Here is a 27,912-nt window from a genome sequence, read left to right as displayed (position 1 = left end):
AGCGCTGCGCCCAGCCCAGTCCCGCTCGCAGCCGCCGCCGAGCCGCGGACGCAGGACCCGAGGCTGTCTTCTGCGGGCGCGCTTGTTTTCCTGCCATCGCCGCCGCCTCTCCTTGCGCAGCCCCCGCCCGCCCGTCCGCAGCGCTCCGTTCAGCCCCGCCCGCCATCCGTTTCCAGAGCTGGATTTATGAATGGGGGGAAGAGGCCACATGCCGCCGCCGCCGCCTCGTGTTGACCGCACGCAGCCCGAGCCCCCGGAGCTCCGGCTGTGGTGAGAGCGTCGCCCCGGCCCCGGCTCCAGGCCCCGGCATCGCTCGGAAGACTTGTTGCTGCTGCGCTGCCGCCGCCGCGGGGAAGCCGGCAGCTCCCGGAGCTCGGTGCGGTCTGGGAGTCGGAGGGTGGCCCGCGTGAGTGTGAGCGAGCGCGCGCGCGTCCCAGCCCCTCGCTGTGCGCCTGGACAGGGCGCTTTCTCATCTTTTGGGGGCTGGAGGGGGGCGTGTCCTGGCCCGGAGCATTTGTGTGCCCTGCCCTCGCAAGGAATAGTGTGTGTGCTTGCCACTGCCTCCGAGGACCTTTTACTTGGGTCTTCGGCCCATCTCTCCCCATCCTGTCTCCCTCCCCCGCGGCTGCCTGCCCAAACCCCAACCACCTGTGCACCCGAGAAACCCAACTCCTCCCGCTCCGCGCCCCGGGGTGGGGGGGGAGGCAGGGGCAGGGCCAAGCCGCAGAGGGGGCCGCCACCGCCTCCTGCCGCCGCCTCCTCGTCTCCTCCCCCTCCCCCGTCTGACGCTGCCTCCTCGGGAAGGGTGTTTGGAGGGCAGCGGCCGCCCCAAGCCGGAGCCCCGCAGCGCTTCTTATGATCAGCTCGGTGTGTGTCTCCTCCTACCGCGGGCGCAAGTCGGGGAACAAGCCTCCGTCCAAAACATGTCTGAAGGAAGAGATGGCCAAGGGCGAGGCGTCGGAGAAGATCATCATCAACGTGGGCGGCACGCGACATGAGACCTACCGCAGCACCCTGCGCACCCTACCGGGCACCCGCCTCGCCTGGCTGGCCGATCCCGACGGCGGGGGCCGGCCTGACTCCGATGGCGGCGGCGCGGGCAGCAGCGGCAGCAGCGGCGCCGGGGGCTGCGAGTTCTTCTTCGACCGGCACCCGGGCGTCTTCGCCTACGTGCTCAACTACTACCGCACGGGCAAGCTGCACTGCCCGGCCGACGTGTGCGGGCCGCTCTTCGAGGAGGAGCTCACCTTTTGGGGCATCGACGAGACCGACGTGGAGCCCTGCTGCTGGATGACCTACCGGCAGCACCGCGACGCCGAGGAGGCACTGGACATCTTCGAGAGCCCGGACGGAGGTGGCGGTGGCGCGGGGCCCAGCGACGAGGCCGGCGACGATGAGCGAGAGCTGGCCTTGCAGCGCCTGGGCCCCCATGAGGGCGGCGCAGGCCCCGGGGCTGGGCCTGGGGGCTGCCGTGGCTGGCAACCCCGCATGTGGGCGCTTTTCGAGGATCCTTACTCTTCCAGGGCCGCCAGGGTGAGTAACAGGATCCTGGGTCTTAAAGGGGGCTCTTGTGGTGTGGTTAGGGGTCCTGAGTAAGGACTGGACAGAGAAAGAATCAAGGCTGTGACTTAATTTACTCTGGTGGATGTTGCCTTTTCCCTCCCCTCTCCCAGTTCGCCTCCCCTTACATGAGCCCTCTGGGGAATTACACACTCCCACCCTCTCTCCGCTCGCCTAGTCAGGAGATTGCACACATTTCACTTACTACTTGGATCTAATCCCAGCTGTTTCCTTTGCAGCACCCCCTCCCAGAGAGTGGGGTGCCCTCAGCTCAGCTCTTCCTGCACCTTCTCAGGTCTCCTCTGGTCTGCACCAACCATACACCTCTAGCTACCCCCCTCTTCCTCTATGCCACAGTTTTGGGAGCTGAGATAGGCCTTCTGTCGGGTCAAACAGGGTTCAAGAGAGGAAAACTAGTGTTAAGTGGCTACTCTGTGGCAGACATTGCACTAGATGCTGTCATCCATGCTCCCTTACTCAAATCCTCTCAGCAGCTGCTTAGTGTTCTGGGAAATAACAGTTTTAGAGAAGGGGAGATAGGCTTCCAGCCTCTTAGACAGATCTGGTCATCCAGGTTGAGAGGCCTTCCTCCGTCCAGGGCGATAAGTCAAGATGTCTGCTTCATACCATGTTCCCGAAGGTGTCGCCTGGCTGGGAGCACACCTGGCATTACCTGCCTTAGCTAGAGTGAGGAAGCCCCCTTCAAGCTCCCACAGGCTGCCACCAATGGTACCAGATTTGTTGCCACTTCTTTTCTTAATGCTGCAGCAAAAATTGGTTTCCCAGGAAGCCCTGGTTCAGGTTACTGTTTGAAATGGATGTGTGAGGCTGGGTGGGGGAACAGGTTGATTGGCAAGTCCTAGTCCTTTCCCACCAAAGTACACCGCTCCCCTCAACTCTACCCCATCAGTTTAGGTCCCAATAATCCTTTTACATGTAAGGGAGTGGTAGGGGAGGTTCTCTGCCCATAGCAATTGGACAGCTAAAAAAACCCAAGCAAACCTAAAACTAATGAATTACTTTACTAACTACCACAATACAGTTGCTATTAAATAGATTTCTTCGCTTTGTTGTTGTTGTTGTTATGTGCTGTCAAGTCGTCTGTGGCCCATAGCTCTGAAGCCTGAGCCAGTCTCACTAATTTTGACACACCAACCCCATTACTCCAGTCACTTTATCAGTCCATCTCATCTGGGGACTTCCTCTCTTGCGCTGTCCCTCCACCCTTCCGAGTATGATAGCCTTCTCCAAGGACTGGTCTCTCCAGGCCACATGCCTCTTTAAAACCCTGGGGACTATGTATGACCAGCATCCTCAGGCCTGGAGGGGGTCTGTCTAGGAGACAGGGAAGAGCCACATGATTTGTTGGATCTGGACTGCTTCCTGCTGTGAATGCTGGTTGTCACCTCTGGTGTCCCAAGTTGTTATGTTAATGAGTCTCAGAGCCCTGCCACCTTCCCTAGCACCTCCTGTGTTGGGCCTCAACCCAGTCATGGAAGAAAAAGTTCCACTTCCTCACCCAGGGGAGGGCAGGAGTTTGGAGGATGACACTGAAAGGAGGGACCAAGCTGGCATGCACACTAGACCAGGACAGATGCCTCTTCCCTTGGCAAGGAAAGGAGATATCAGTCATGGTTATGGCATTTCAGGCTGGAGCTCCAGCCACTGAAAGGCAGAGTCCTTCTCAGGACTGGGCAGGAAGCCAGGATCAGCTTCTTTTGTTTCCTTGTGGTTGTGTGCCTTGGAGTCTGAACCAACCCATAGGTGACCTCAGTGGGTTTTCAGAGGCAATAATTGAACAAGAGAAGATTGCCCATCCTTCTCCCTTGAAGCAGCTGGTGGGTTTGTATCCCTACATCCCTGAAACGAGCCCAGGTTAGGGCACAGCGGTGCTTCTGGCCTAGGTCTCCTGTAAGTGTGGACTTGATAAGCAACAAACTCCGTTCTTGTTAGCTCTTGGCTGGCTACATCAAGTGAGAAAGACAAATTCAGATAATCCAGACTCTGAAAGCTAGGAGAAGGAGGAGGAAGCATATTTAGCTTGATAGAAATGGGGAAAGGGGACAAGTTGGGGAGGCAGAAATGAGATGAGGTGGTTAGGAGAGCCAGACTCTATTTCTGAGCCTTCTGGGATTTCTGAAGGCTTTTCACCTGCTTGAGTTTTTACCCCAGGGATTCCTGTATCATCAAGGAATTTATTCTCAACTCAACAGAGTGGTCCAGGTGGGGGGGGGGCTGTATAGCCAAGGCCCTCTGTGAGTAAACAGAACTCTAAAATCCCAAGATACTGTCATTATTAGGTGCTAGCAAGCCAATTTTTGGACTCATAGTGACCTTTGTGACAGAGTGGAACTGTCCCTGAAGGGTGTCCTGGCTATATTCTTCACCAGGGCGGATCACCAGGTCTTTTTCTTTTGAAGACACTAGCTGAGTTTGAACCAACAACCTTTCAGTTAGCAGCTAAGCCTTGAAGCCAAAGCCATTTTTTGACATGGAATCAAATGAACTTGGACGTTCCAGTTGAAGTCTGAAGTTTTGGGCCAGGCAGAATTCATTCTTTCATTTAAGGGGTAAGGAAACCAAGATGCAGCAGAGTTAAGTGCCTTCTGGCCAGGAGCAGAGCCAGCAAACCATCCCTGATTTCCAGCCTTCAGGCTTTTAATAATGATATGAATGGTTCCGTGGAGCGCCAAGCTGTAGACATGCCTAGAGACAGTATTCTCACTGCCAAGGAACACATTACTTTTAAAAAAGTAATTAATAATGTTATTTTTGTGTACATTGAGTCAGAAATGACCCATACCTGGCCCTCCATTGGGTTTTCAAAGGCAGTAAATCACATAGGAAGAGACTGCCCATCTTTTCCGCATCAAACAGCTGGTAGATTTGAACCATGTACCTTTGGGTTGACAGTTCTATTAGCTTGGTGGTAAGAACTTGAGCTGCAATTTCAAAGGCACACGGTTCCAATCCAGCAGCTGTTCCAAGAGAGAAGGATGGGCAGTCTCCTCCCATGCAATTACCTGCCTCTGAAAACCCACTAGAAGGTCAACTATGGGTCGGTTCTGACTGTATAGTACACCAACAACAAGCCACCAGAGCTCCATAATAATAATTAATACTAGTTGTCATTTTTTAAGCACCCAATTGCAGATACTTTGCTGTGTCACTCAAGCCACTGCTGTTGAACTTTAACTGACTCATAGCTCACCCTCCATGGGTTTTCTGAAGTAGTAAATTGCACAAGAGGAGACTGTCCATCTTTCTCCCAAGAGAAAGGTAGTTGGTAGTTTCAAACCACGAGACAGGAGTGGCCATTGGGTTAGCAATTCCCTACGGACCATGCCACGAAAGCTCCCTTATTCTCCATGAATCTCTAAACTCCCCAGAAAATTTATGAGGGGGTATTATCCCCATTAAACTTAAAAATGAAATGTTATCTCCACTTAAGAGATTAAGAAACTGAGGCTTTTTAAGGGCAAACGACTTGTGTGAGCTCACATCACCATACAGTGGCCAGACTGTGAATCAGAGCCAGGGGTCCCTGACTCTTAAGCTCTTGCTTTTCTGAGTACATGTTCTTTCCACTGAACTAGGCTGTGGAGTTTCTTACTCTAGCCTGGGAAATGTTCTGAAGTTCAGTTCCTCCTCTCTAGGATATCAGGAAACCCAGCTGCAGATAGGAACCGTCCAGAGGGAACTTACTTAGTGTTATCCCTGTAGACCTATGGAGACAGGGCTGCATAAGCGGTCCTGGGCTGAGCCAGCCCTCTTCCACCTACTTCAAGCCAGTACTGCAGTTTCTCCCTACCCAGCCCTATTCCGCTAGGTGTGGCACACGTTTTCCATCCTGTGACATCTTGCTCAACAACTGCCTTCCTGGAAGGGGCCTGCAGCCCAGAGCAGCCGTGCAGTGGAAAGCGATTACGGGCAGTGGATAGTGCTCTGCCCTAAGGCATCTCCTCTCACACAGTGGTCTGGTCATTTGAGTAGTGCGTTATGACAGGAGCAAAACAGACACAAATGGAAAGTGAACTGAGCTGATTATGGGAGCCTGTTGCCTAGTTACCGGCCTGGCCCGCAGAGCTGGACTCTTTCCCGTTAAGTCAGCCTCCTGGCCTGGGGTGCTCACCGCTGCTCCCTTCGTTGTGGCTGGCCTGTGGACAGTTGCTGCCGTGGTTCTGTGGCTGTGGCCTGACCTGGGGACCAGGCATGAAGGCAGGCTGGTCCTGTCCCCACCTGCCCAGGGCTTGCTGCCCTAAGAATGACAGCCTCACCTGCAGCCTGGAGGCTTCACAGCTTGAGAGGGATCCAGGGTTTGGGCAGTGTCCACAGCTGTAAAGTCACACCTTCCTTCTTGTCAGAGGGGAGGCAGGATGATGTGGTAAATGCGGGCCTCAGGTACCCTTTCTGACCCACATTCTCAAGGCTCAGGTTGGACTGGCTTTAACTCAATTAGTGTCCTTGTTACAGATTACAGGAAGCTCTCCACAGGGAGCCTAGTGGGTAAGTAGCTGTGCTGCCAGCCCAAATGTAATCTGTTCAAGTCCACCATGTGTTCTGAGGGAGAAAGTTGAGGCAGTCTCAAGTTTGTGTGATTTACAGCCTCTGAAAATACACTGGAGCGTCAGCTATGTATTGGTTTAGAGTGGACAGCAATTAGTGAGTGATTACAGATTATGGTTCTGCTAAATTGGTATTGGTTGAGATTTTCCATGAGATTTCCCTTCTGAAGCAGCCCATAGAGTCCCTGCTGCTGAGAATTCAGCTAACTATCCATAGTGTGTCAAAGTGCTATGATCTTTGCCTTCTTCTGATGGCTCATTTGGCCTATGCAAGCTTGTTTTTGTTGCTGTTAGGTGTCGTTTAGTACAGTCTGAACACTGTCCTCCCTATCCTGTGCCATTCTCACAATTGCAGACACTGTCAAGTCCGTTGACACATTCACTGTGTCAAGCCACCTGGGCAAGGGTCTTCCTTCCTCTTTTTCACCGCCCCTCACCTTCCCAAGCAAGATATCCCTCTCCAAGGATATCCCTCTCCTAGCAACATGCTCAAAGTATGTGAGATGAAGCTTCATCATCTTTGCCTCCAAGGAACACTGTGGCTGCACCTTCTCTAAGACTTATTTGTTTGTTCTTTTGGTCGTCCATGGACTCTTCAGCATTCTTCTCCAGCACCGCAGTTCAAAGGCATCAATTCTTCTGTCATCTTTAGTCATTGTCCGGCTCTCAAATGCATAGCAAGTGATGAAAAGACCATGGCCTGAATCAGGTGCACCTTAGTCCTCAAACTGACATCATTATGCCTTCATAATTTGGCAGTCTCTCCAAATTATGCAAGCCAGGGATTATTAATCTTATTTTATAGAAAAGGAAACTGAGGCCCTTGCTTCTTCAGGTCACACAGCTGATGGTGGAGTAGGATTCAAACCTAGTCTCACATCTAAATCTGTGTCCCAGCCGTCTCTGTCCCATCATCTTGGAGAGACCTTCTGGCCTATGAAGGACTCAGAGGCATCTCCCAGCAGAGGCGGTGAGGGACGAGTGGAGAGATTCCTATTCCTTCTCCACTCTCCCCATAGCCAGCCTTTTATTTGTGTCCCTGAGCTCTTTATTCCCTAGAATTACTCAGTTGCTCACATCAGTTCTTTATCCCTCTGCCCCCTACTTGGTGTGACTTTCTTAGGAAATAAGAAAAGAAGATTTTATTAGGAGGAGGCCCATTATCCACCGGTGCAAGAAGAGGAATGAAATCAAGACTTTCTAGGGAAGAAAGTCAGCGCTTCCTTCTCCCTTCTGAAGGCCCCCACCCTGCTCTTCCGGCCCTGGCACCAGACACTTGTGACCAGAGCTAGCTTCTGAGTGAGGCTTAGAGTTCACTGCTCCTGTGCTGTCTGCACTAATGTGAGCCAGGAACGTAAACCTAGGAGGCTTGGTGTCTGGCCCCTCACCCCTAGAGGGCTGGATATCCCAGGGCAGCCCCTCTCCTCCTTTCTGAAGAGGGTGAAGGTGTCAGGCTGAGGGCCTCCTGAAGACCCATGCCCTGAGTCAACCTCCTGATTCCCTCCTGGGTTTGTTTTGTGTTTTCCTCTCTCATTCTGAAACAGCCCAACATGCGCCTCTGAACATCTTGTCTCTGGATGATGAGGTGTTTTCTGTTTGTCATCCTTTGGGGTGGGGTGTGGAGAAAGGGGGAGAATAAAATAAACCTGGGCTATTTTGGAAAGTGGGGGGTAGGGAAGAATAAATAAACTTGAGCAGAGTCAGGCAGATGGGCCTTGGGAATAGGGAGCCCCCGGTGCCCCCCACTTTGGCCTATAAATTGTTGGCCTGGGGTGTGACTCATACCTTCCTTATTCCCCAGGCACAGCCAACCCTGCCGTGTGACCTCTGGCCTAGCCTCATGTTGGGGTTTTCCTCAGGCTAGAGCTTCCTTGTCTGAACCCCAGCAGGGATCCTAGCCAGGCTGTGAGCTTGGCCCACTCAGGTCTGAAGATCAGGTTGTTACTAGATGCTGTTGAGTAAGCATGGTAACTCATGGGGCCATATGCACAGTGAGATCAGACCACGGTGATCCATCGCATTGTCAATGGCCAATCTTAGAAAATAGATCACCAGGCCTTTCCTCCTAGTTTGCCTTCGTCTGCTCTGCTGAACTGCTCCATGTCATAGCAACGTACAAGCCTCCGCTGACAGATGGTGATTGTGCTTGACACGCATTGCCTAGAAATGAAGCCTGGGTCTCCCACACAGAAGGCAAGAATTCTCCCACTGAGCCACCGCTGTCCCTGGAGGCCCTCTACCGGAGAGGTTAGAGCATCCCCTTTGTTACGTCTAGCCCTAGTCAGTGGGCTGACGGTCTTTCCTCATAGTATGCTCCTCAGACTAGGAGAGGGACTAGGCATTTGGAGATGCTCTCAACATTTCTTGAGTACCATGTTACCAGGCACCATGGTGGTTTCCAGAAAGACACGAGAATGAGAGAACCCAGATCAGGTGGAGCAGGTGGTGGTTGGACAATAAGGTGATGAGAAATGCTAACAATGATACGAGGTAGGTCATGAGAACACACACAAACACACACACACACACACACACACACACACACACACACACCACACACACACAAGTTCAGTAGGAGGTTAGAGGAGGGAGCAGTGAATCCCAGGTTGGGGCTGTATGGCACAGTGGTTAAACGCTTGCTGAGAGCTCAATGGTTCGAAAGCTCCGCAGGAGAAAGATGTGTCAGTCAGTCTGCTTCTGTTGATTTACAGCTTTGGAAACTCAAGGGGCCATTTAATACTGTCTTCTGGTGTTGCTGTGAGTCAGAATCCTCTTGATGGCAGTGGGTTTGGGATTTTTAAGAGGATATAGGAAGAAAATAGGAGTTGAACTGGGTGGGCCTGGCCCAGTGCTAATGACTTAGTTCCCTTAAATAATTTTGGGAGGGAGGCAGGTTATAAAAAAAATACATAAGTAAAGAGACTTCTCAGTGTGAGTAGTGCAGAGTCATGCCAAGTTAGGGAAGGAGGGGCAGTTCTAGGCCTGAGGACCAGGCTGAGCAGAAATGGGGTACAGCTCCACATTAACCAATAATTGCCGTTGGCGGGATAGTAGTAGGTTCTTGGCCAGTGATCTTGATTGGATTTAATTCCTTCTGGATCTGAGAAGCATCTGCTCTAAGCAGCCCAGCAGCTGTAGAAGTTCCTAGTGGACAGACATAGCGGTAGGTGGGGGCTGGCTCTGGACACTGGGACCACAGGGTCCTGGCTCAGCGGGAGGGACTGGATCAGGCTCTGCTCCCAGAGGAGCTGAGGACAGAAGTCCCTCAGCTGGGATCTGGCCTCCCAGTGCGTGCTCTTAGCCAGAGCCCAGGGACAGCTCAGAAGGGCCTTGCTTGGCAGAAGCCCTCTCCTCTCCTGGCAGTTCTCTGCCTGCTGCTCCACTCCCTCCCAGCACTGCCTGGGCACTAGGAGCTGGCTTCCCTGGAAGGCTCACCCTATTCCCACGGATCTTCCTCTGCAAGTGTCTTTGGCTGCGCTCAATTTTCCTTTCTCCTACACTCCATCCTTAATATAGGTTGGTTTTTATGCCTGAGTCTCCTTATGTTTATCTGTCCATCTGTCTTCCTAGCCCTCTTCCTTTTGGTTCCACTACCCCAAGTTAACTTCCCTCATGGAAAAGTCAGTCTCCAACCCTGGATGTCTGTCACCTCTCCCCTTAACCCCACCTGTGCCAGATTCCTGAAACTCAGTGCTGAGATTTATGAATAGTTCATCCTCAAAACAACCCTTCAAACATACCAAGCCTGCTGTAGACTAGATTTCTTCACACTGCCTCTTCCCTCTGCCTCTCATGCAACTCACTCCCTTCAGACCTCTGCTCAGATGCCACCCTGTTACTGAAGCCTTGCCTGACCAGCCTGTTTGATAGAGTTACTCAACCCTATCCCTCTTTCTCTCCCTCTCCCTCTTTATATTTCTGCTCCAGTGGCGTAGAGCGAGAGAGTTGTGTTGCGAGCCCAAAGATGCCTCTCTGATGATTTTATTCCACTGGTGGTTCCTTGGGAGGAAGATGGACAATCTCCTCCCATGCAATTTATATCCTCTAAAAACCCTCTGGCAAATCTGCTATGAGTTGGTTCTGACTTGATGGCAATGAGCATTTTAAAGGGCGGGTGTGTGTGTGTGTGTATCATTTGGCTGACTATGTATTTTACTTACTTGTTAACAGTCTCCCCACCCCACCACCACTTTGGACTTTGGAAGTCCAAAGGGCAAGCGTGTTTGTTTGTTTGTCACCAGAACAGTATCTGGCATATACTATTGTGTGCTCAGTTCTCCATTTGCAAATGAGGATCCCAAGCCCCGGAGAAGTGAAATAACCCACCCAGAGCCTCGCAAGCATTCAGCAGCAGAGCCTGGCTTGAATCTACACTTCCACCACAGACAGCCCTGTGGTGGGGCTAGTGGGAGAGACCCACCAGCTGTGGGCCTTTGGGGGATGGGTGGGTTAGCTACTATAAGGTTATTTCTTAAAAAGGCTCTCAAGTATTTCAATTAGACCACACAAATTTCTTTTTTCAGCAGATATTCATCTGTACTTTAAGAAGAACCAGAGTCCAACAGGTCGTACATAGTCAGCAGTACGTGGCTGTAGAGTCCCAGGGGAGCAGGAGGCTGAGGAGGCCTATGGTCCTGCAGGGAGGCCCCTTGTCCAGCTTGCAGAGACCCTCAGGCATCGTTCCAGCAGGCGAGAGAGGACCTGTTAGCAGCAGAGCCAATTCAGGCAAAGAGTTTTCTGCTCGGCCAGTTTTGACTATCAGCAGAATCCATGATGCATGTCCTCACGCAGCGGAAAACTGACAGCTTCCACCCTCCCAGCTTAGCCGCCATGGGAGCCAAGCCCAGTCACGTCTCCTTGAGCCTTGGTTTCTTCATCTGTAAAACAGCAGAAAGGGATTTGAGCTGGATGACCTCCCAAGTGTCTTTAGCTCCAGAAAGCAAAGATTCTGTGATATTCTTGGTGCCAGATCCAGTTCACTTTCTGAGGCTGCATGCCGGAGTCCACAGGGACTCCAGATCTGCTCAGCTCTGTCAGGTCAATCCCAGGTGCCAGTTGCCACTGATTCCAACTCCTAGCAGCCCCCTGTGTGTCAAAATAGAATTGCCCTCCAGAGGGTTTTCAGTGACCGTGACCTTTTGTAGGTAGATCGCCAGGCTTTCTTTCAAGGCACCTCCGGGTGAATTTGAGCTATCAGCCTTTTGGTTAATCATCGAGCATTTAACTGTCACCCAGGGCTTGCACTGTATCCACGAGAGTGGCTGTTTAATGGGCATTTATTTGTGTACCAGGTGCTTGCTGTGTGGATGCTCTTTTTCTGTAGTAACACTTGGAGGTGCGTGCAGGCCTAGCTCCATGTGTACTGAGTCTACAGGCACAGAGTCTGTATGTTCACCTGGTCGAGGGGCAGGACCCGGGTTAGGGCTCAGGAGTTTGACTGGGTCTGGCTGGGTCTTCTAAACATGGGCTCCTTAGCCCTCCTTTGCCCTTCATTCTTGGCTTCCTGAAGCCTGATAGCCCTGTATTTGGAGATGTAGGAGCAAGCAAGAGGGAGGCTCAGTTGTCTGCCACCAAACTCTATAAGAAAGTCTGATGGGATCTGAATTGAGAGTCAAATTAAATGGCTTGACCTCAAAGGAGAGAGGTGCTGCTGCAGCAGCCTCCTCCCCAGGCCCCTTTCTGTCCAGGGAGGCCCAATCCATGGAGCTAGGAAGGAGGAAGCAGTCAGTATCCCTGCCCCAGAGGGAAAACCTACTGAAAAGCACAGACTGCCCTCAGAACCAACCACTCACAAAATTAATTGAGTTTGGGGAGTAGCATAAAGGGAAAAGGAAGAATTTTGGCCCTGAAGGGGCCCTAGTAGCTTGGCACCTGACTGTGTCTGTTCAGGGATTATGGGCTTTCTGGGGCTCCCTGCACCTCCTGTGTGAGCCTAGAGAAGTGTCAGGAGATTGGGGCCCACCAAAGGTATGGCCAGGGAGAGCATTCTGTCAGAGGGAGTGGGGGATAGGGCTTGGAGCTGAGTCAGGAGACCTGGTACAGTTTGATCCTGAGCAAGTCGTCTGTCATCTTGTGCCTTCATTTCCCCTAAGAATAGGAACCTCCCCTCCCCTTTACTTGCCTTCATCATCTGAAAGGGGAAAGGGGGGGAGTAAATGAACGGTGAGTGTTCATTTCTTTTTAGATGCGTGAACACTGCAGGAATTCAGGAGGAGTGGTTTCTACCTCCATTCCTGAAGGATTCTCTTCCCGCTGTGGAACGAGCCTCTGAGCTGGCCACTGAGGCGCGGCCTCTCGTCCTGCACAGAGTGGCCAGGGGAGCCCCTCCCCTCGCTGTGCCCTTTGCTCAGCCCCTTGGCAGTTCTTCTTGAACTTGTTTTTCCAAATCACTAATTAACTTCAAGCTCGGGCTCCCAGGTGGGCAAAGTCTCCTGGCTAACTTTTATTTGGAGAGAAAAACTCCCGCTTCACATGCTTCCTGGGCAGAGCTGGGGTATGCTGCCCCACCTCGGACCTCAATCCCTCAACTGCCTCTGTTTGGTGGAAGAGGGCAGGTGGGCAGTGCCAGGGTCCTGGCCCCAGAATTACTACCATGCAGACACTGTCACTAAGTCATCTCAGCTTGTATTGTCTGAGCAGCCTGTTTCTTAAAAGGGGGAAATTAGGCAAGAAAATGCATTGAAATTTACCTTCTTGGGCAGAAGGAAGCAGTAGAAACTTCAGGCAAAAACGTTGTAATGGGGGGGGTAGTGTTCTGTGGTGTTCTCTCTCACACCAGCCTCCTCCTCTCATCAGTCTTTACATGCTAGAATATACATGGGATCTGTCTCAGAGTGTGCTGGGGGCTGTCCTAGCCAAGGATGCACATCCCTAAGGGCGCAGCTGCAGACATCAGGGAGCATCACTGATAATTCAGTAGAGGCTTTCTTAGATCTATGATTTGACCTTGCCCATGCTCAGCTGCTAACTGAAAGGTTGAAAGTTCAGGTCCACCGAGAGGTACCTCAGAAGAAATATCTGGCAAGCAGCATCTCAGAGATCAGACCTTGAAAACCCCGTGAAGCACAACACCCTTACCAAGGCACACAGAGATCTCCAAGAATTGGAATTAATTCTCTGGCAACTGATTTGGGGAGGTGGTGAAGACAGCAGCACGATAGTTCTGAGTTAAAATCTGCTTTCCACTCATTGCAGGTTACGCCCCCTTAGGCAAGTACCTAACCTCTCTGGGCTTCACTTCCTCTGTAAAACAGGATGATGTGACCTCTAGAAAGACTGAAGGAGGTAACACACCCAGAGTGCCAAAGAGCGCCAGGCAGAGACTAGACAGTTAATTAATGCTTATTCCGGAAGTTCCCCTCTCAAACTGGCTCCTCTTCTGCTCTGCCTATTGCACCTGGAGGTGCTACTTCTTGTTTAGTTTACCAGGATCCTTCTGTATTCTCTGCTGTCTTGCAGTAATAAGAGCCAAATGTGTTCTCCCCTTCTCATTGTGTGTTCTGAAAGGAAAGCATCTCTGGGCGGCAGGTCTAGCTCCTCATTGGATCAGGCAAGCCTACAGCCAGGTGGATATCATGATGGGGTAGGCAAGCAGGGATGCCAAGTTGTCCTGGAGCCACAGACCTCCCTCACGTGCCTGTGAGACTCAGTCCTCTGCTCAGGGAGGAAGCCCACCTACTCCACCAAGCAGGACAGGCTATAGCATGGGACATTGGACCAGACCGTAGCAACAGATACGCTGACAGTTGTGAATGGCATTGCATGAATAACAGATGAAGGCTCTGTAATTGGTGTTATTACACATGCATTTCATCTCCATTCATAATGATTGGACACTTAAACTCTGCGGTTCCTCTGCCGAGCGCCGCTGTCATCCTTCTAACCAAGATCCCAGCAGCTGTCAGCAGGAGCCGCCGCCGCTCTCTGAACTGGTGGGTGCAGTTGATTTTTCTTTGGAGCTCAGTGTTGCAGGAAATGGGAACTGGTTCTAGGCAGACCACCCTGTTTCCTGCCGCCCTGTGAATCATCTTCCTTCAGAGTCTTCCTCACTGTTTGGGACACGAGACATCCTGGCATGAGAGAGGGTTGAACAGGGCTGGGACTCCAGCTGTGGATAAAGGGCTTAGCTGGCAGAAAGAGGCCTGACCATTCCCTCAGCCCCTTGCTCCTGTGCATACATAGCCTGTATAGCAACAGTCATCGAACTACAGGATTTCAAACATCAGAACTGACCGGATGCCTTTCTAAACAAATGATTAGGCTCCACTCCCAGAATTTCTTATTCAGTAGGTTTGGATGAGGCCTGAGAATTTACATTTCTAACCAGTTACCAGGGAGCTCAGGTGGCCTAGTGGTAAGAAGCTGTGCTGCAATCCTGAAGGCATGTGGTTCAAATCCACCAGCTGTCCCCATGGGAGAAGGATGGGCAAATCTCCTCCCATGAGATTAACTGTCTCTGAAAACACACTGGAGGGTCAGCTCTGGGTCGGTTCTGACTCAACAGTACACAACAACAACAACATTACTAGACTATGCTTAGTTATCTAATGTGGCTATAACAGAATTACCAGAAGTAGATGGCTTTAGCAAACAAATTTATTTCCTCATAGTTGAGGAGGCTAGCATTCTAAATTCAGAGTTGGCTGTAGGGAAAAATTTTCTGTCCCTGTTGGTTCTGGAGGAAGGTCCTTGTCTCCACAGTTGTGAGTCTGGCGTACCTGGGAGATCTTCATTGTGTCTTGACATCAGTTTCCCCAGGGTCTAAGAAGTTCTCAGTACAAGAACATTGGCCCCAAAGGGCACACCCTGCTCCAGGGCCTTTCTTGGTGGTAGTCATGTTGTTGGGATCTCTGCTCTCTTATTTAAGCTGTTTTTTATGTCTCAATAGAGATGGACTCAAGACACAACCTAATCCTGTAGATTAACCTCATTAATCCTGCCTCATTAATATAACAGCCTCTAATCCTGCCCCATTAATATAACGGCCTCTAATCCTGCCTCATTAACATCATGTTGTTGTTAGGTGCCATAAAGTCGAGTATAATTTGCGATGACCCTGTGAACAACAGATCTGAACCCCGTCCTGTATCATGCCATCTTCATCTTTGACATAGACAGGCCCTTTGCAGCAGTCACTGTGTCAGTCCATCTGGTCTTGGAGAAAGGGCAGCTGGAGTGCTTCTTGAGGGCAAAGATGACAAAGCTTTGTCTCACATACTTTGGGCATGTTGTTAGGAGAGGCTGCTTCTTGGAAAGGGACATAATGCTTGGAAAGGTGGATGGTCAGCCAAAGAAAGACCTTCAACCAGATGGAGCAGCATTAACATCATAGAGGTTAGGATTTAAAATACTTGGGATAATTAAATCAGATCACAGAATAAAAGATAATAGCATAATACTTAGGGCCTAGTCAAGTTGACAGATATTTTTGGAGGACACAATTCAATTCACAGTAGCTACAGCTGAACAGAAAGAAGGCCTGGTGGTGTTCTTTAAAAGGAGCTCAAGGGAGCTCTGGTGGCCTAGCGGCAAGAAGCTGCACTGCAATCCCAGAGATAGGCAGTTCGAATCCACCAGATGCTATGCGGGAGAAGGAGGGACAATCTCTTCCTGTACCAGTTAGATCTGATTTGATGGTACACAAACAAAAAGTAAAAAAAAAAAAAAATTTTAAAAAAAGAGAGAGATCAGACACGGAAAACCCTATAGAGTCCTAGAGCCCAGCTTTCCTTGGACAATCATGGGGACTCCATGAGTGGGAATCTACTCAGTGACAATTGTTTTTAACCAGGTGTCAGATGCTGCTGCTGGGGCTTGTCAGGAGCTCACTTTGAGAACCACTGCCTTAAGTAAAATTATGATGCCTGGTGTGAACCAGGAGCCTTACCAGAGAGCTTGTTGGAAATAGAAGCTAACATGTCCTGCTTTAAACCATTTGACTCAAACCACATTCTAGCAAGAGTCCCAGATGATTTGTATTTGCTAGAGTTGGAGAAACCTTACAGTCTGATTGGGTTGGAGGTGGCAGAGTTGATACCGGCAAGCTTGGGCAGCTGTAGTTCCTGACAGTTGCTTCCTACTAAGAGCAGATTCATCTGTGCACTGTGATGGTGAAAAGGCTTGGAAAGATTTGCCTTAAAGCAGCCGAACAGTTGGATAAAGACCCTCTTCAAAGGGAATTCCAGCTTCATATGGTTTTCAATGGCTGTGATCGTTTGAACGTAGATCACTAGGAGACACCCCTGGGTGGATTTGAAGCATCAGCCTTTTAGGTCACAGCTAAGCACTTTATTGAGCACTTAATTGTCTGCAACACACTTGCTGTAAATGTTCATTTTCTACAGTAACACTATGGGGTAGGTACTGGTACCATCCTAATTTTATAGTAAGTAGACAGAGAATGTCAATCATTTGTTGTGTTGAATGGCGGGTCCAGATGAGGAACCTGTCAGAATATTCAAGCCCTGGGTCCCTCAGCTTTCCTTTGCACCTCAGGCTTGCACTATGTAATCTCACCTCTGAGCAGCTAACGACTTCCTGGTGATCCATGCCACCTCCTGATAGCTACCACTCCTCTCCCACCCATAGGTGGTGGCCTTTGCATCACTCTTCTTCATTCTGGTCTCAATCACAACCTTCTGCTTGGAGACTCACGAGGCCTTCAACATCGACCGCAACGTGACAGAGATCCACCGCGTGGGGAACATCACCAGCGTGCGCTTCCGGCGGGAGGTGGAGACCGAGCCCATCTTGACCTACATAGAGGGCGTCTGCGTGATGTGGTTCACGCTGGAGTTCCTGGTGCGAATTGTGTGCTGCCCTGACACGTTGGACTTTGTCAAGAACCTGCTCAACATCATCGACTTTGTGGCCATCCTACCCTTCTACCTGGAGGTGGGGCTGAGCGGCCTGTCATCTAAGGCAGCGCGAGACGTGCTGGGCTTCCTGCGCGTGGTGCGCTTCGTGCGCATCCTGCGCATCTTCAAGCTCACGCGCCACTTCGTGGGGCTGCGCGTGCTGGGCCACACGCTGCGTGCCAGCACCAATGAGTTCCTCCTGCTCATCATCTTCCTGGCGCTGGGCGTGCTCATCTTCGCCACCATGATCTATTACGCAGAGCGCATTGGCGCCAGGCCTTCCGACCCGCGAGGCAACGATCACACCGACTTCAAGAACATCCCCATTGGCTTCTGGTGGGCTGTAGTCACCATGACGACGCTGGGCTATGGGGACATGTACCCCAAGACGTGGTCGGGCATGCTGGTGGGGGCGCTGTGTGCACTGGCTGGCGTGCTCACCATCGCCATGCCGGTACCCGTCATTGTTAACAACTTCGGCATGTACTACTCCCTGGCCATGGCCAAGCAGAAGCTACCCAAGAAACGGAAGAAGCACGTGCCGCGGCCGCCCCAGCTTGAGTCACCCATTTACTGCAAGTCTGAGGAGACCTCGCCCCGGGACAGCACCTACAGTGACACCAGCCCCCCTGCCCGGGAAGAGGGTATGGTGGAGAGGAAACGGGCAGGTGAGAGAGGGGGTTGGGTAAGAAGGCCCTTCCCCTCCAGTGGCGGAGGAAGGTCCCAGATGAACCTCAGCCTTTCGAATGTGGGCTTGTGGTTCATTGCTCTGTGGTTGTTGTGTGCCCATGGAGTCGGAACGACTCACAGCTGATCTTCCATTGGGTTTTCAGAGGCAATAAATTGCACAGGAGGAGATTGCCCGTCCTTCTCCCACAGAGCAGCTGGTAGATTTGAACTGCATGCCTTTGTATGGCAGTGCAGGTTCTTACCACTAGGCCACCAGAGTTCCCTTTATTGCCATGGGCTTCCCTACATATAAGACTTGCTTTTATCAAGGCAAAGTATTGGGGCTGTCTGATAGCTTCCTGAACATCAGGGTCTGTGGAGCAAGGAGCCCCTCTATGTAGGCCGTAATGGAGAATGCATAGGATTTTAGACTAGAAGCCCTAGATTCAAGGCCCATCTGGGCCGGTGTGCTGCATGCCCAGTCATAGACACATTCTCTCTCTGAACATAATTTAATTTCCTTATCTGTGATATGGAAATATCAGGGCCCTACCCCTTAAGTCTTTAATGAGACCCAACTGAGTGACAAATAGGAAAGCACTCTAAGAAGTTAAAATCCCTTCACAAATGCCAGCTTTGTCAATGCTGGCTGGCAAACAGGGCAGCTGTTCTTCTAAGGTGCATCAATCCATGAATCACTTCTTCCCAAAAGCTGGAGTCTAGTGTCTCTTGGCCTAATAAATGTGATAATGTAACAGCAGTGGGAGGCTGCCTTCTGTTCGGCACAAGCTAGATTGGAATCCTGAGCTGGGGGTTGACATGGGATGAAGAAGAGCTAAGGAAAGGAGTAACCCAGATAATATGAGGAGAGGACAGGTGATGGGCACCACGGGCACTTGCATCCTGCAGGGAGAGCCTAGAGATGTGATCCTGTTCTTAAAGGACAGAAAGATCATCCCAAGAGTGCCTCCACCTGTCAGGAGATGGGGAAAGGGAGCCAGCTTCAACCACAGCAAGATGAATGTATTATGTGAGCAGTGAGGAAGGCACCCCACACCTTAGGTGTGGAAGGACTTCCCCAAGGAGTCTGGCATGCCTATGGTGAAGTGAGATTAGTCTTCAAGGGGGTGTATGTACCCAGGACATTGTCCTGGGGCCTGTTGGCATGTGCCCATCCTATATGCTGGTGCCCACTCTTATCCTGGGGTCTTTCAAAGACCTTGGGAGAGGAGTACTCCTACCATGTTCTTTCTTTCACCAAACCGGAAACCTGAGAATTTGTCTCCTAGGCTAATGTCCTGGGACCATTCAGTTGTTCTCTGGAACCAGTTTAGTGCTTTGAGGGAATCACAATGTCAATAAGCCATGCACTTGGTCAGCATATGCTTCACTGTGACATGTTAACAGTGTCCTTAGGCCTGGTCCTCACTGCTAAATGTTTCTGATAGAGCAAACCCGCACTCCTACCTCCACATACAAAGGCCCAGGCTCACCTGTGCTGCTCCCTGACACACAGGGGCTTGGTGCTAAGAATCCACAGTAGAAATCAAAGCCTCTTCCCCATGGTGCTCTCCCAGAGGCAGGTGGAAAGAGAGAGGGCTTTGAGAGTGCTCTAAGTCCTCAGGCACTAGACTCTGGCAGAAATGCCTGTGGAATGAAACTGCCTTCAGGTTGTCCAGGCAGAGTGAGCCAGGGAACCAGTGGTGTAGGCTCTACCCTGGCAGTGCCCGCCCCACCATCAAGCCAGGCATTCTCCAAGGGAATGCACACTCATCCAAATATCAGCCTGTGCCAGATCCAAGCAGGAAGGATTTCTGCAGCCTGCCTTGGGTTGATCTCATAGGATAGCCCCAGCAAGCAGATCTAGGGAGGTCTCTGCTAGAAGATATCTGAACTGGGCCCCCATCCACCTAGAGCAAGGCCAGGAGGGAAACTAGCCTTCAGGCCAAGTATAGTCTCCTCTGCTAGGGCTCCCACCCCAGGTTGGCATGAGAGCTGAGTTAACCCCACAAGATGGCCTAGCCAGCGCCTCACAAATCTCCTTTCTGTTCACAAATCTCCTTTCTGTCTGTTCCATCAGACTCCAAGCAGAACGGAGATGCTAACACGGTGCTGTCAGATGAGGAAGGCGCTGGCCTCACCCAGCCCCTGGCCTCCTCCCCTACCCCCGAGGAGCGCCGGGCCCTGCGTCGCTCTGGCACCCGAGACCGAAACAAGAAGGCAGCTGCCTGCTTCCTGCTCAGCGCTGGGGACTATGCCTGTGCTGATGGAAGTGTCCGGAAAGGTATGGCTCCCCAGGCGGGGCAGGCGGGGAGCCCTCATCGGTGGACTCAATCTGCCCAGTCTCCCCCACAGAGCCTACGGTCCCCTCCTCCCCTGAAGCCGTGGCCACCATCCCCTCTGCCTTGGACCCGTCCACGATTTTAGGATGGCCACTCTAATCTCCTAGGTTCTGAATTAGAAGGGTTTCCAGGATCTCCAAAAGGTACTCATAATCCCCCCCCCTCCCCAGCCCCAGGCACTCACTTCCACTTTTACCACTTTATTTGCCACTCCTCTTCCTCTAGCCTGTGCTTCTCCTTCCTGGCCTGGCTCGATAGGGCCACGACCAGCCTCTCCTAGGCTTCCTATAAAACACTCCTAAGACTGTCCCAAGCCACAGGTTGTAGGAAATTGAAGCAGCAATCAGGGAGGGATCAGTGCAGTGAGGAGAGAAGCTGGTACAGACGAAAGTCCTTAGGCCCCACATCCTCCCGTTTTGCAGAGGGGATCCTGGAGTCCAGGATGGGCTGCCCAACCCTGGAAGCACCTGGAATATGACAGCCCTCGCGAGGCAGTGGTGGCAGAGATAGTTCCATCTGAGGTATCATAGAACAGGGGAAGTTAAAAATGAGAGCAGCCCCTTGTCTGCCTGTCAAGGGAAGCTGGAATTCCATCACCAGGCCACAAGCCAGTGACAGGAACAGAGAAGTCAGGTGGTGGGTAGAGCTAGAGATTCCTGGCCTGAAATGTAAGACAGACATCACTGAAGGTGGCCAAAGAACCATGATGGAGAACAAGGGGTCTCGAGGCCAGATGTTCTTTCTGCCAGTGACAACCCCTTTTCTAGCTTTCCCAATCTCTATGACCTAATTTCCCTAAACATGTTTCTTATTCTAGGACCAACTTCAACTCCCCTCAAAACAAAGTCTCTTCACAGGGTTGTCCAGCTGCTTCTAAACTAGCCCCCATTTACCAGATCTCTTTACTGAAATGGGCTGAGATGCTGCACACCCCAGACCAAGAGTGGGCCGAGTGAGACAGGATAGTGGCTGGTGCAGGAGTAGCATTGGATGTCCATTTCTTTCCACTAAGGGTGCCCCCTCTCCTGCCCAGCTCATGCAGTTTCCTGGCCTCTTCCTGGGCACTTTCTTCCATGGTCCTCTCAGCACCACTGTTTCCAGGCTATCTCCAGGCTGGCCTGACCCTGACCAGGCCCTGAGAGGTGTGTATCCTGCCATGCTGGGCAGATGTCCTGTTGTTAGGTGGTGGAAACATGACAGTAGACTGAGACCTGGGAAGAGATGGACCAGAGGCCCTCCACTAAATGCCTGTAGATAGAGCGTGGTCACATCTCTTGGACCCCTGGTTTCTCTCTGCCCACTTCTTGGGCTTTGATGTGCCCCTCTCGCCCACTTCCACTTCCAACATGCAGTGACTTCTGCTATGTGCATGTACAGACCCGAAGCTTTGCTCTGAGTGGTATATGTTTAGTGGTGGGTCTAGAATGTGAGCAGGGGCACTCCGCTTACAGGCACTGGAGCAAACTGAGCTTGAGGGCTATGCATCCCTGATTTCCATGTGCTGACTCGATGGAGGCAGAGGTACAAAGGAGGCCTGGTAGCTGCAAGTTGGCAGAGGGACCGCTCCTTTTTGAGGACAGGCTGCACCTGGGTAGGAGGGGTTGCGTGTGTGCATGCATGGCCTAGGGGAACTTGCTTCCCCCCTACCAGCTCTCTCTGGGGTGCCTGTGGGGCCTGGCTGCTCTATTTTCAAGATGCCTCCACACTGCTTCTTGGCAACAAGCACGTAGCTCAGCCAATTAGAGTGACCTTCGAGAGGGAACAGGTGGGTTGCTGGGAAACAGGCCCTGCTAAGCAAGTGTGGCAATTAGCATCACCAAACTCCCAGAGCGCAACTCGGCAACTTCCCCACGCCACACTGTGCTGCCCTTCCCTGTGCTCAGGCTGCGTTTAGGAACAGGAGTAACTGAGCCACCAGCACAGATCCGGTCTCATCCTGTAGCCACCCACTTGTTAGTGTGTGAACTCTGGGGGAAAGGTGGTGAGTGTTAATCAGGGTCGAAGAAAATGGGCTCAGGGAAGTGAGGTCTTCGTGCAACTGGTCTCTGAAGGAGCTGAAGGGGAAAGGGTTTAGGGACCCTCAGGTTTGTTCTGTGGAGCCAGGAGGACACAGAGGCCAGGGAATCAGAGAGCCAGACCTCCGGACACCCGCCCTGCAGATTCGCCTGGAGCACAGATCCTTTGGGACTGCTCCAAGGAGGAGCTGCGCCCCCCTGACCTGTGTGCCTTTTCTTCACCAAGGCTGTGAAAAGTCCCGGAGTCTAAACAACATAGCCGGAGCAGCTGGAACCAGCCTGGGGCTGTCTCCACTGGCGTCTCGATACAGCTCGCCCTACCCTCCGAGAAAGCTCCTACTCTCCCACCCTTTCCACCCCCTCACCAGCCCACCGCCTGGACACTCTGGCCCCTAGCCCACCTTCCCTCTCCTTGCCCTCCTGGACACAAGCACACAGGCACTCTGACACACTTCCCCTTCCACTTCCCAGCTCTCACTCCTCTTCGGGACGTGTAACTTGGGAGAGGGAGCTGGTGAGTTTGGTAGAAGAGCAGGCACCTGGGTCATTCCTTCCCAGATTGCTCCTAGGACTTTTATCCCAACCCACCCAAACCTTTCTTGGGCTGTAGGTGCCAGTCCACCCAGGACCAATCTCTCAGGGTCCTGGCCAGACTTGTATGTGGTGGTCCACACACACGTGATGCCAGTTCGCATTGCTTGGGAGCTATGCCTAGGTTAAATTTTTAATCACAGCAAATGCATCATGGTTTTAAACCACATCCAAAGAGCCTGCAGTTGAATGACTGTCTGTCTGTCTGTCCACCCTGCACCAGCAGGGAGCAAAGCTGTCACATGGGGCATCATCTGTTGGTGCAGAAGGGAACCTGGCTGCTCTGAGGATTGGTGCCTTAGACTGGCCATGCCCGGGGGCAGTACTGCATTGGGATAAGAGGCCTTGCTGCTTCCTGGCTCTGGCCTGGGCTGCAGGCTGAGGTCCCTAGAGTTGGAGCCCCAGGACTGGCTCAAGACCCAGCAGGTGACACCCAGAAACAGAGCCAGCACCATTGGGGCTCCCGCCTGTCGGAGCCATGGCATCTCTCTCTACGCTGCCTCCTTTGCTTCCGCGACAGTTTTTCTTCCCTCTCCCGCCCCCCCACAGACTCCCAGCCCTGCCTCTGAGTCACCTGCCGCTCCCACCCAGCCTCTGCGCTCTGTATTCCTGCCAGAACTGGAGACTCATCTAATTTCTATAATTAAGTGTATTCATTTACCTAACGAGCCTGGGAGCACAACAGGTCTGTGAGTCACCCAATGAGCAGGAGTACACCTTGGGCAGGGGCAGCTGAGGGAAATTGTGGAGATGGAGCGGCTTGGCCCCACCTGCTCCGCATGGCCCTGGTCGCTCCCAGGGTGGCTGCAGCTTAACCTGGGCCACCTGCCAGCCATACACGAGCCCCTCCTCTGCAGTGGGACCCACGGAGCAAGGCTCTCAGGCCTCCTCAACCTGAGGACGTCCTTAGCCAAAACATTTCCTGTTTCACCTGATGGGAATTAGACCTGACAGTAGAGCTTGTGTGCCTGGCAATTTTTAGAGTCAGATTATGCAACTTTGTGGAGGGAATGACTAAGGTCCCTATCAGCTCCTCCCAGGGTGGGCAAAGATAGGCATGGCCAGACCACACTCCCAAGACTCAGCAAGAGGCCAGGAAACCTAGGAGCTACCCGAAAAGGAGAAAGGGGGGTGAGATCACATTCTTTCACAGGAGGGGAATAGTGCAAAGTTTATGCCAGGAGTACCCCCATTTCAGCACCTTCCTCAGCCAAAGGCGCAGATGAGAAGATTCCTTCAGGATAGGTCTCTTCAAGGTGGATCTTGAGATGCCCGGCTCTGCTGTAGTCTGTGAGGCCTGCCCCCACTTACTCTGGGGTAATATGACCCCTAAGAATTGAGAAGAGAGGATGCAAGGGCATGTGTGCACCTCCCTGCCTTTCCCTAGGCGATAGGTCCTTTTAAGGGACTGGAAAGCCCTGTGAAGTGGGATGGAGACAGCTGGGCACTCTCTCTCCTCACAGCCCCTCCTCCTCCATGAGGACAAGTTGGTTCCTGCCCCCACCGAGCTCCTTGGCACCAGAGTTCCAGACTGGATGGGGACACGATGAGCTAGGTGTCCAGTTTAGTGTTAGTACCACAGCTATTTTCTCTCCGGACTTGCCTTTCTGGCTCCAGGAACTGAGGCGACTATTTCTGTGGCAGCCTTCAAGTTGTCAGGAGCCCAAGTTTCCACGGCACCTACCGCCTCCTTCCCTCCCGTCCCTCCTACGGGGATGGGCATGCTCACGGCACCCCTCTGGTGGGCACAGATGTCCCTGGGCGATGATGGAGCGCAGGGGTGCCAGGCAGGAGGCCCAGTACCTTAGGGAGATGGACCCCCATACTTGCCTCTTAACTCCATAGCTCTGTGAGAGAGGGGGCCGTGCTACAGGAGAATAGAGCAGGCTTGTTGGTCCCCAGCCACATCGCAGGAACCCTGGGCCTTCCCGGGAAAGGAGATAGCGTCCACTGTTCATCCATGAAGCTTTGTCTGGAGTGGAGGCTGCCTGCACGACCTCAGGCTCACCCAGGGCTGGAGCCACCCCCACTGGGAGAAGGCTCACCCTCCTTCCCACAGACTGAGAGTGAAATTTGTGTTTCCTTGGATCTACACTTGGCCCTAGACCCACTACTGTAGTCAGAAGCCTTCTCCTACATTTATGGGAAGCCTGGCACTGTACCACAAAACCCAGTAGCGGCAGTGGTTGTCCTAAAGCTGTTTAAGGGGAGCTCCATCTGCCTTCTTGTCCCAGCTGCAGAGCTAGGACAATACCCTGCAGACCTGGGAAAGCAGAGAGCAAGCCACCGACTTCTGAGCCTGAGGAGGGGAGGTCTCCACGGTCTCTCTTTGGAGCTGGATCACTCAGCAAAATGCATAGTTAGTTCTCAGAAAGCAGAGATACAGCCCTGGTGGGCATTCTTAATCTGACCTTGTAGTCTGCATCAAGACTACTGACAAGAACAAATTCTTTGAATTTCAGTTTTTTTAATTTGTTCTTGAAAATAATGTATTTGAATTCTGTAAACTAGTAGAAAATTTAAAAAGTGGGGGGCGGGGGGGGAAGACTACTGACGGCTGTAACTGTGAGGCTAGCTCTGCTTAGGTGGGAGTTGAGGGCAGAACCCCATTGGGCCTGGGCCACCCCTTCACAGAGCTGTCTGGTAGAAGAGGTCTTCTCTGTCCTGGCCAAATGGTGTCACCCTCTGGAATCCCCAGCCCTTACCTCTGTTCATTCAAATAAGCAGAATCCAGAATGAGGTTCCTGGGCAGCCTGAAGCCACTGACTCCCAGGCAGGCTGATCTGCTTCCCAGGCCCTTAGCACTTTTCAACTTTGCCTTGACCCTCCAGGGTCTCTCCATGTCCGTCCACCTAAGACTCCTTGGTAAAGCAGGCCTTCTCACCAGTGTGTCTTAGGGCTCAGTGGCTCAGAGGCAGGCCCAGAGGCACTGCTTCTGGCAGGGAGTTGGGCATGATGAGAATCTGGATATTGTTAAAGTTACGTAGAAAATTTGAGGCTAGGAGGACAGGACAAGACCATGACTCAGTGCTTGCTGCCAGAAATGGGACTCTGAAGAGCCTTGAGCTTCCATGGTTTTCTTGAGGATAGTACTCAGAGGCTCAGAGCACACGTGGACCAAGGGCCAGAGTAAGACAGGGCACAAGGCCTCCTGAGATGGAAATAAGGTGGGAGCACCCTTCCCCCCGCACCCCAGAAAAGTGGTGGAAACTCTTTCAGTAGGACTGGGCAGCTGAGCATGGGTGTTGTGAAGTCTGGAAGTTGATCCCCCGTTTACTGGAGGTCCAGCCTGTGACCACAGGACCTAGTACCTGTAGGGTTTGTCCTGACACTGAGCTGGAGGGGCTGGACATCCCACCTGTACCGTTGGCCCAGTTCTGCAGCTGGAACAGCAGCCCTCCCACCTGTGGCTGTGCTCCAGCTGGGGAGCTCGGGAACAGAACGACTCAGGCCATTGACATCCCAGCTGAAGATGGGCTGTGGGGTGACTGAGGGGTTGGGCTCCTCAGCAGGATACTATTTTCTGGCCTCTCTGAAGGCAGGCACATTCCTCCTTCCTGACCTTCCCCTTAAGAATTCTGTGGGGGCTGCATGCTCTCTTCTCCTTCAGATTGATGAATGGGACCAGACGTGGATGGCAGTAGACTTAGGAGTCTCCTTGGGCTCAAGTGCCTCTTCAGCAGCCTCCCAGGCAATGGAATAACCTCGGGTAGGATGGCAGATGGAGCTCTCTGGGAGAGAGCTCAGGTCGGGTAGGAACCTTCCCACTGCTTCGTGCCAGGCTGCAAAGCTGTGATCTCTCCCCGCTGCACTGAAGCTTTGAAGACATAGGGCTGGTGGTTCGTGAGTCTATTACCTGGTCAGGTGTGGAAACAAATGATAGTGTCAGATGTGAATGAACTCAGAGCTGGGTCGGCAGAGGAGCGTTGAAAGGGCTCATCCCACTTCCCGACCCATCCCCGCTCTTTCTGGCCTCTTTGTTCTGGGCCCCCCATGCCTTCCAGCTCTGCTCCTGGCCTGCCCCTTAGCCCACAGCCTGTGGGGCAGCAGCTGGCTTCCCTCTCACATCTCACTCTGTTTCTCCCTTTCTTTTGCTGAACTCCTTGTCCCCCCAGAAGGCAAGGTTGAGCCGAAAGCGTGCGTCCCAGTGTCTCATACCTGTGCTCTTTAAACACAGAGACCTGCCAAGACGCCCTCTCGTCCAACTATGCCCAGGCTGAAGTCCTCACCCTCTCTTAAAGCGGCACCAGCGCAAGAGAGACAGGCAGACAGACAGAGAGCCAAAGGCTTAGGGAAACGCTGGAAACCAGGCAAGACTCTTTTCTTCTGGGAAAGACTCAGATATCCTTGTTTGCAGAGGACTGACGGGAAACCTCACATGCAACCCTCAGGACCCGGAGCCATCTGGGTCTGATCTGTTCTACTGTACATTGAAGAGATATATATGCACATATAGTATCTATATTCATACATACTATACTTCTGTGTGTAGTGCACGTGCTATTGGTGGTCTGTCTTCTTTGTTAGGCAGTGTCTCCCCAAGCCCAGCCTCTACCCCTAAACTCCCTTCCCTCCCCCTGTTGACAGATTTCTTGTTAATTCTGCTGAAAATGTGTCGGAAATGTCCCAAGAAAAGGTCCCCTGGGAACTGCTAGTCCATTTGGGTGGTCCCAGGCTAGACTGTCCTGCGTGGGGGCATTTCTCCTGTCAGCAGGTGGCCACTTGAGGGCCACACTGTGCCCAGGGTCACTGCTTCACCAGCCCCCCACCCCAGATTGGGGTTCTACCTCCCACCCCACGCCCCAGCTGTGGGGGACTTCCAGGGGCTCTGCAGCCTCCGCCCCTCCTCCCACCCCCTCCCCGTGTCCTTGACTGAGGGGGCATTTGGTCTTATTTTCTGTTTTGTCTCCTTCGTCTGTTTGTTTTTCAAAGATGCTGCTGGGCAGATGGGCAGGGATGGGGTCTGTCTGCCCGTTTGGCTCAGGGGTCTGAGAAGGGGAAGCCTCGGGCGAGAGATCAGTTGCAATACTGTACTTCCTGGCCAGTGGCCAGAGGATGCGTGCAATAGCAGAGGCCAGGCGACCCCTTCAGCCTCAGCCTCTGCCCCTCCCTCGGCCCCGCTCCCCATCCTGCCCTGTCACCCCTGCCCATGGTGTTGGTCAGTCCTTTTCTAAGCTGTTCCCCTGTGTGTGTTGGAGGCATCTCCAGGCCGGGGCCCATGCCCTGCCCATGTGCCTCTGACTATCATGCTGTGCTGGAGCCCCAATAAAGACATCTGGAGCTGACTGGATGCTCCTGCTGTGTAAGTGTCTGC

The 27,912-nt window shown here is 52.5% G+C and overlaps 1 protein-coding gene across 2 annotated transcripts; it reads left to right on the top strand.

Moving 5' to 3' along the window:
- KCNC4 (potassium voltage-gated channel, Shaw-related subfamily, member 4) lies at positions 1–27,912 on the top strand. Of its 2 annotated transcripts, none has more exons than XM_006899303.1 (4): positions 1–1,533; positions 16,713–17,649; positions 19,731–19,934; positions 26,776–27,912. In XM_006899303.1, exons 1-4 carry the CDS (start codon positions 856–858, stop codon positions 26,835–26,837), a joined length of 1,881 nt encoding a protein of 626 aa, XP_006899365.1. In that variant the 5' UTR covers positions 1–855; the 3' UTR covers positions 26,838–27,912. The 2 variants fall into 2 exon arrangements, with proteins under 2 accessions (XP_006899365.1, XP_006899366.1); XM_006899304.1 differs by lacking the exon at positions 26,776–27,912 and adding an exon at positions 26,714–26,769 and having other exon boundaries at positions 856–1,533.

Source organism: Elephantulus edwardii, unplaced genomic scaffold (genome assembly GCF_000299155.1).
Source record: "Elephantulus edwardii isolate Elephantulus edwardi_28Jun2011 unplaced genomic scaffold, EleEdw1.0 scaffold00252, whole genome shotgun sequence".
Classification (NCBI taxonomy): domain Eukaryota; kingdom Metazoa; phylum Chordata; class Mammalia; order Macroscelidea; family Macroscelididae; genus Elephantulus; species Elephantulus edwardii.
Note: the sequence above shows the minus strand (reverse complement) of the source record. Positions and strands in the feature narration are given on the sequence as shown.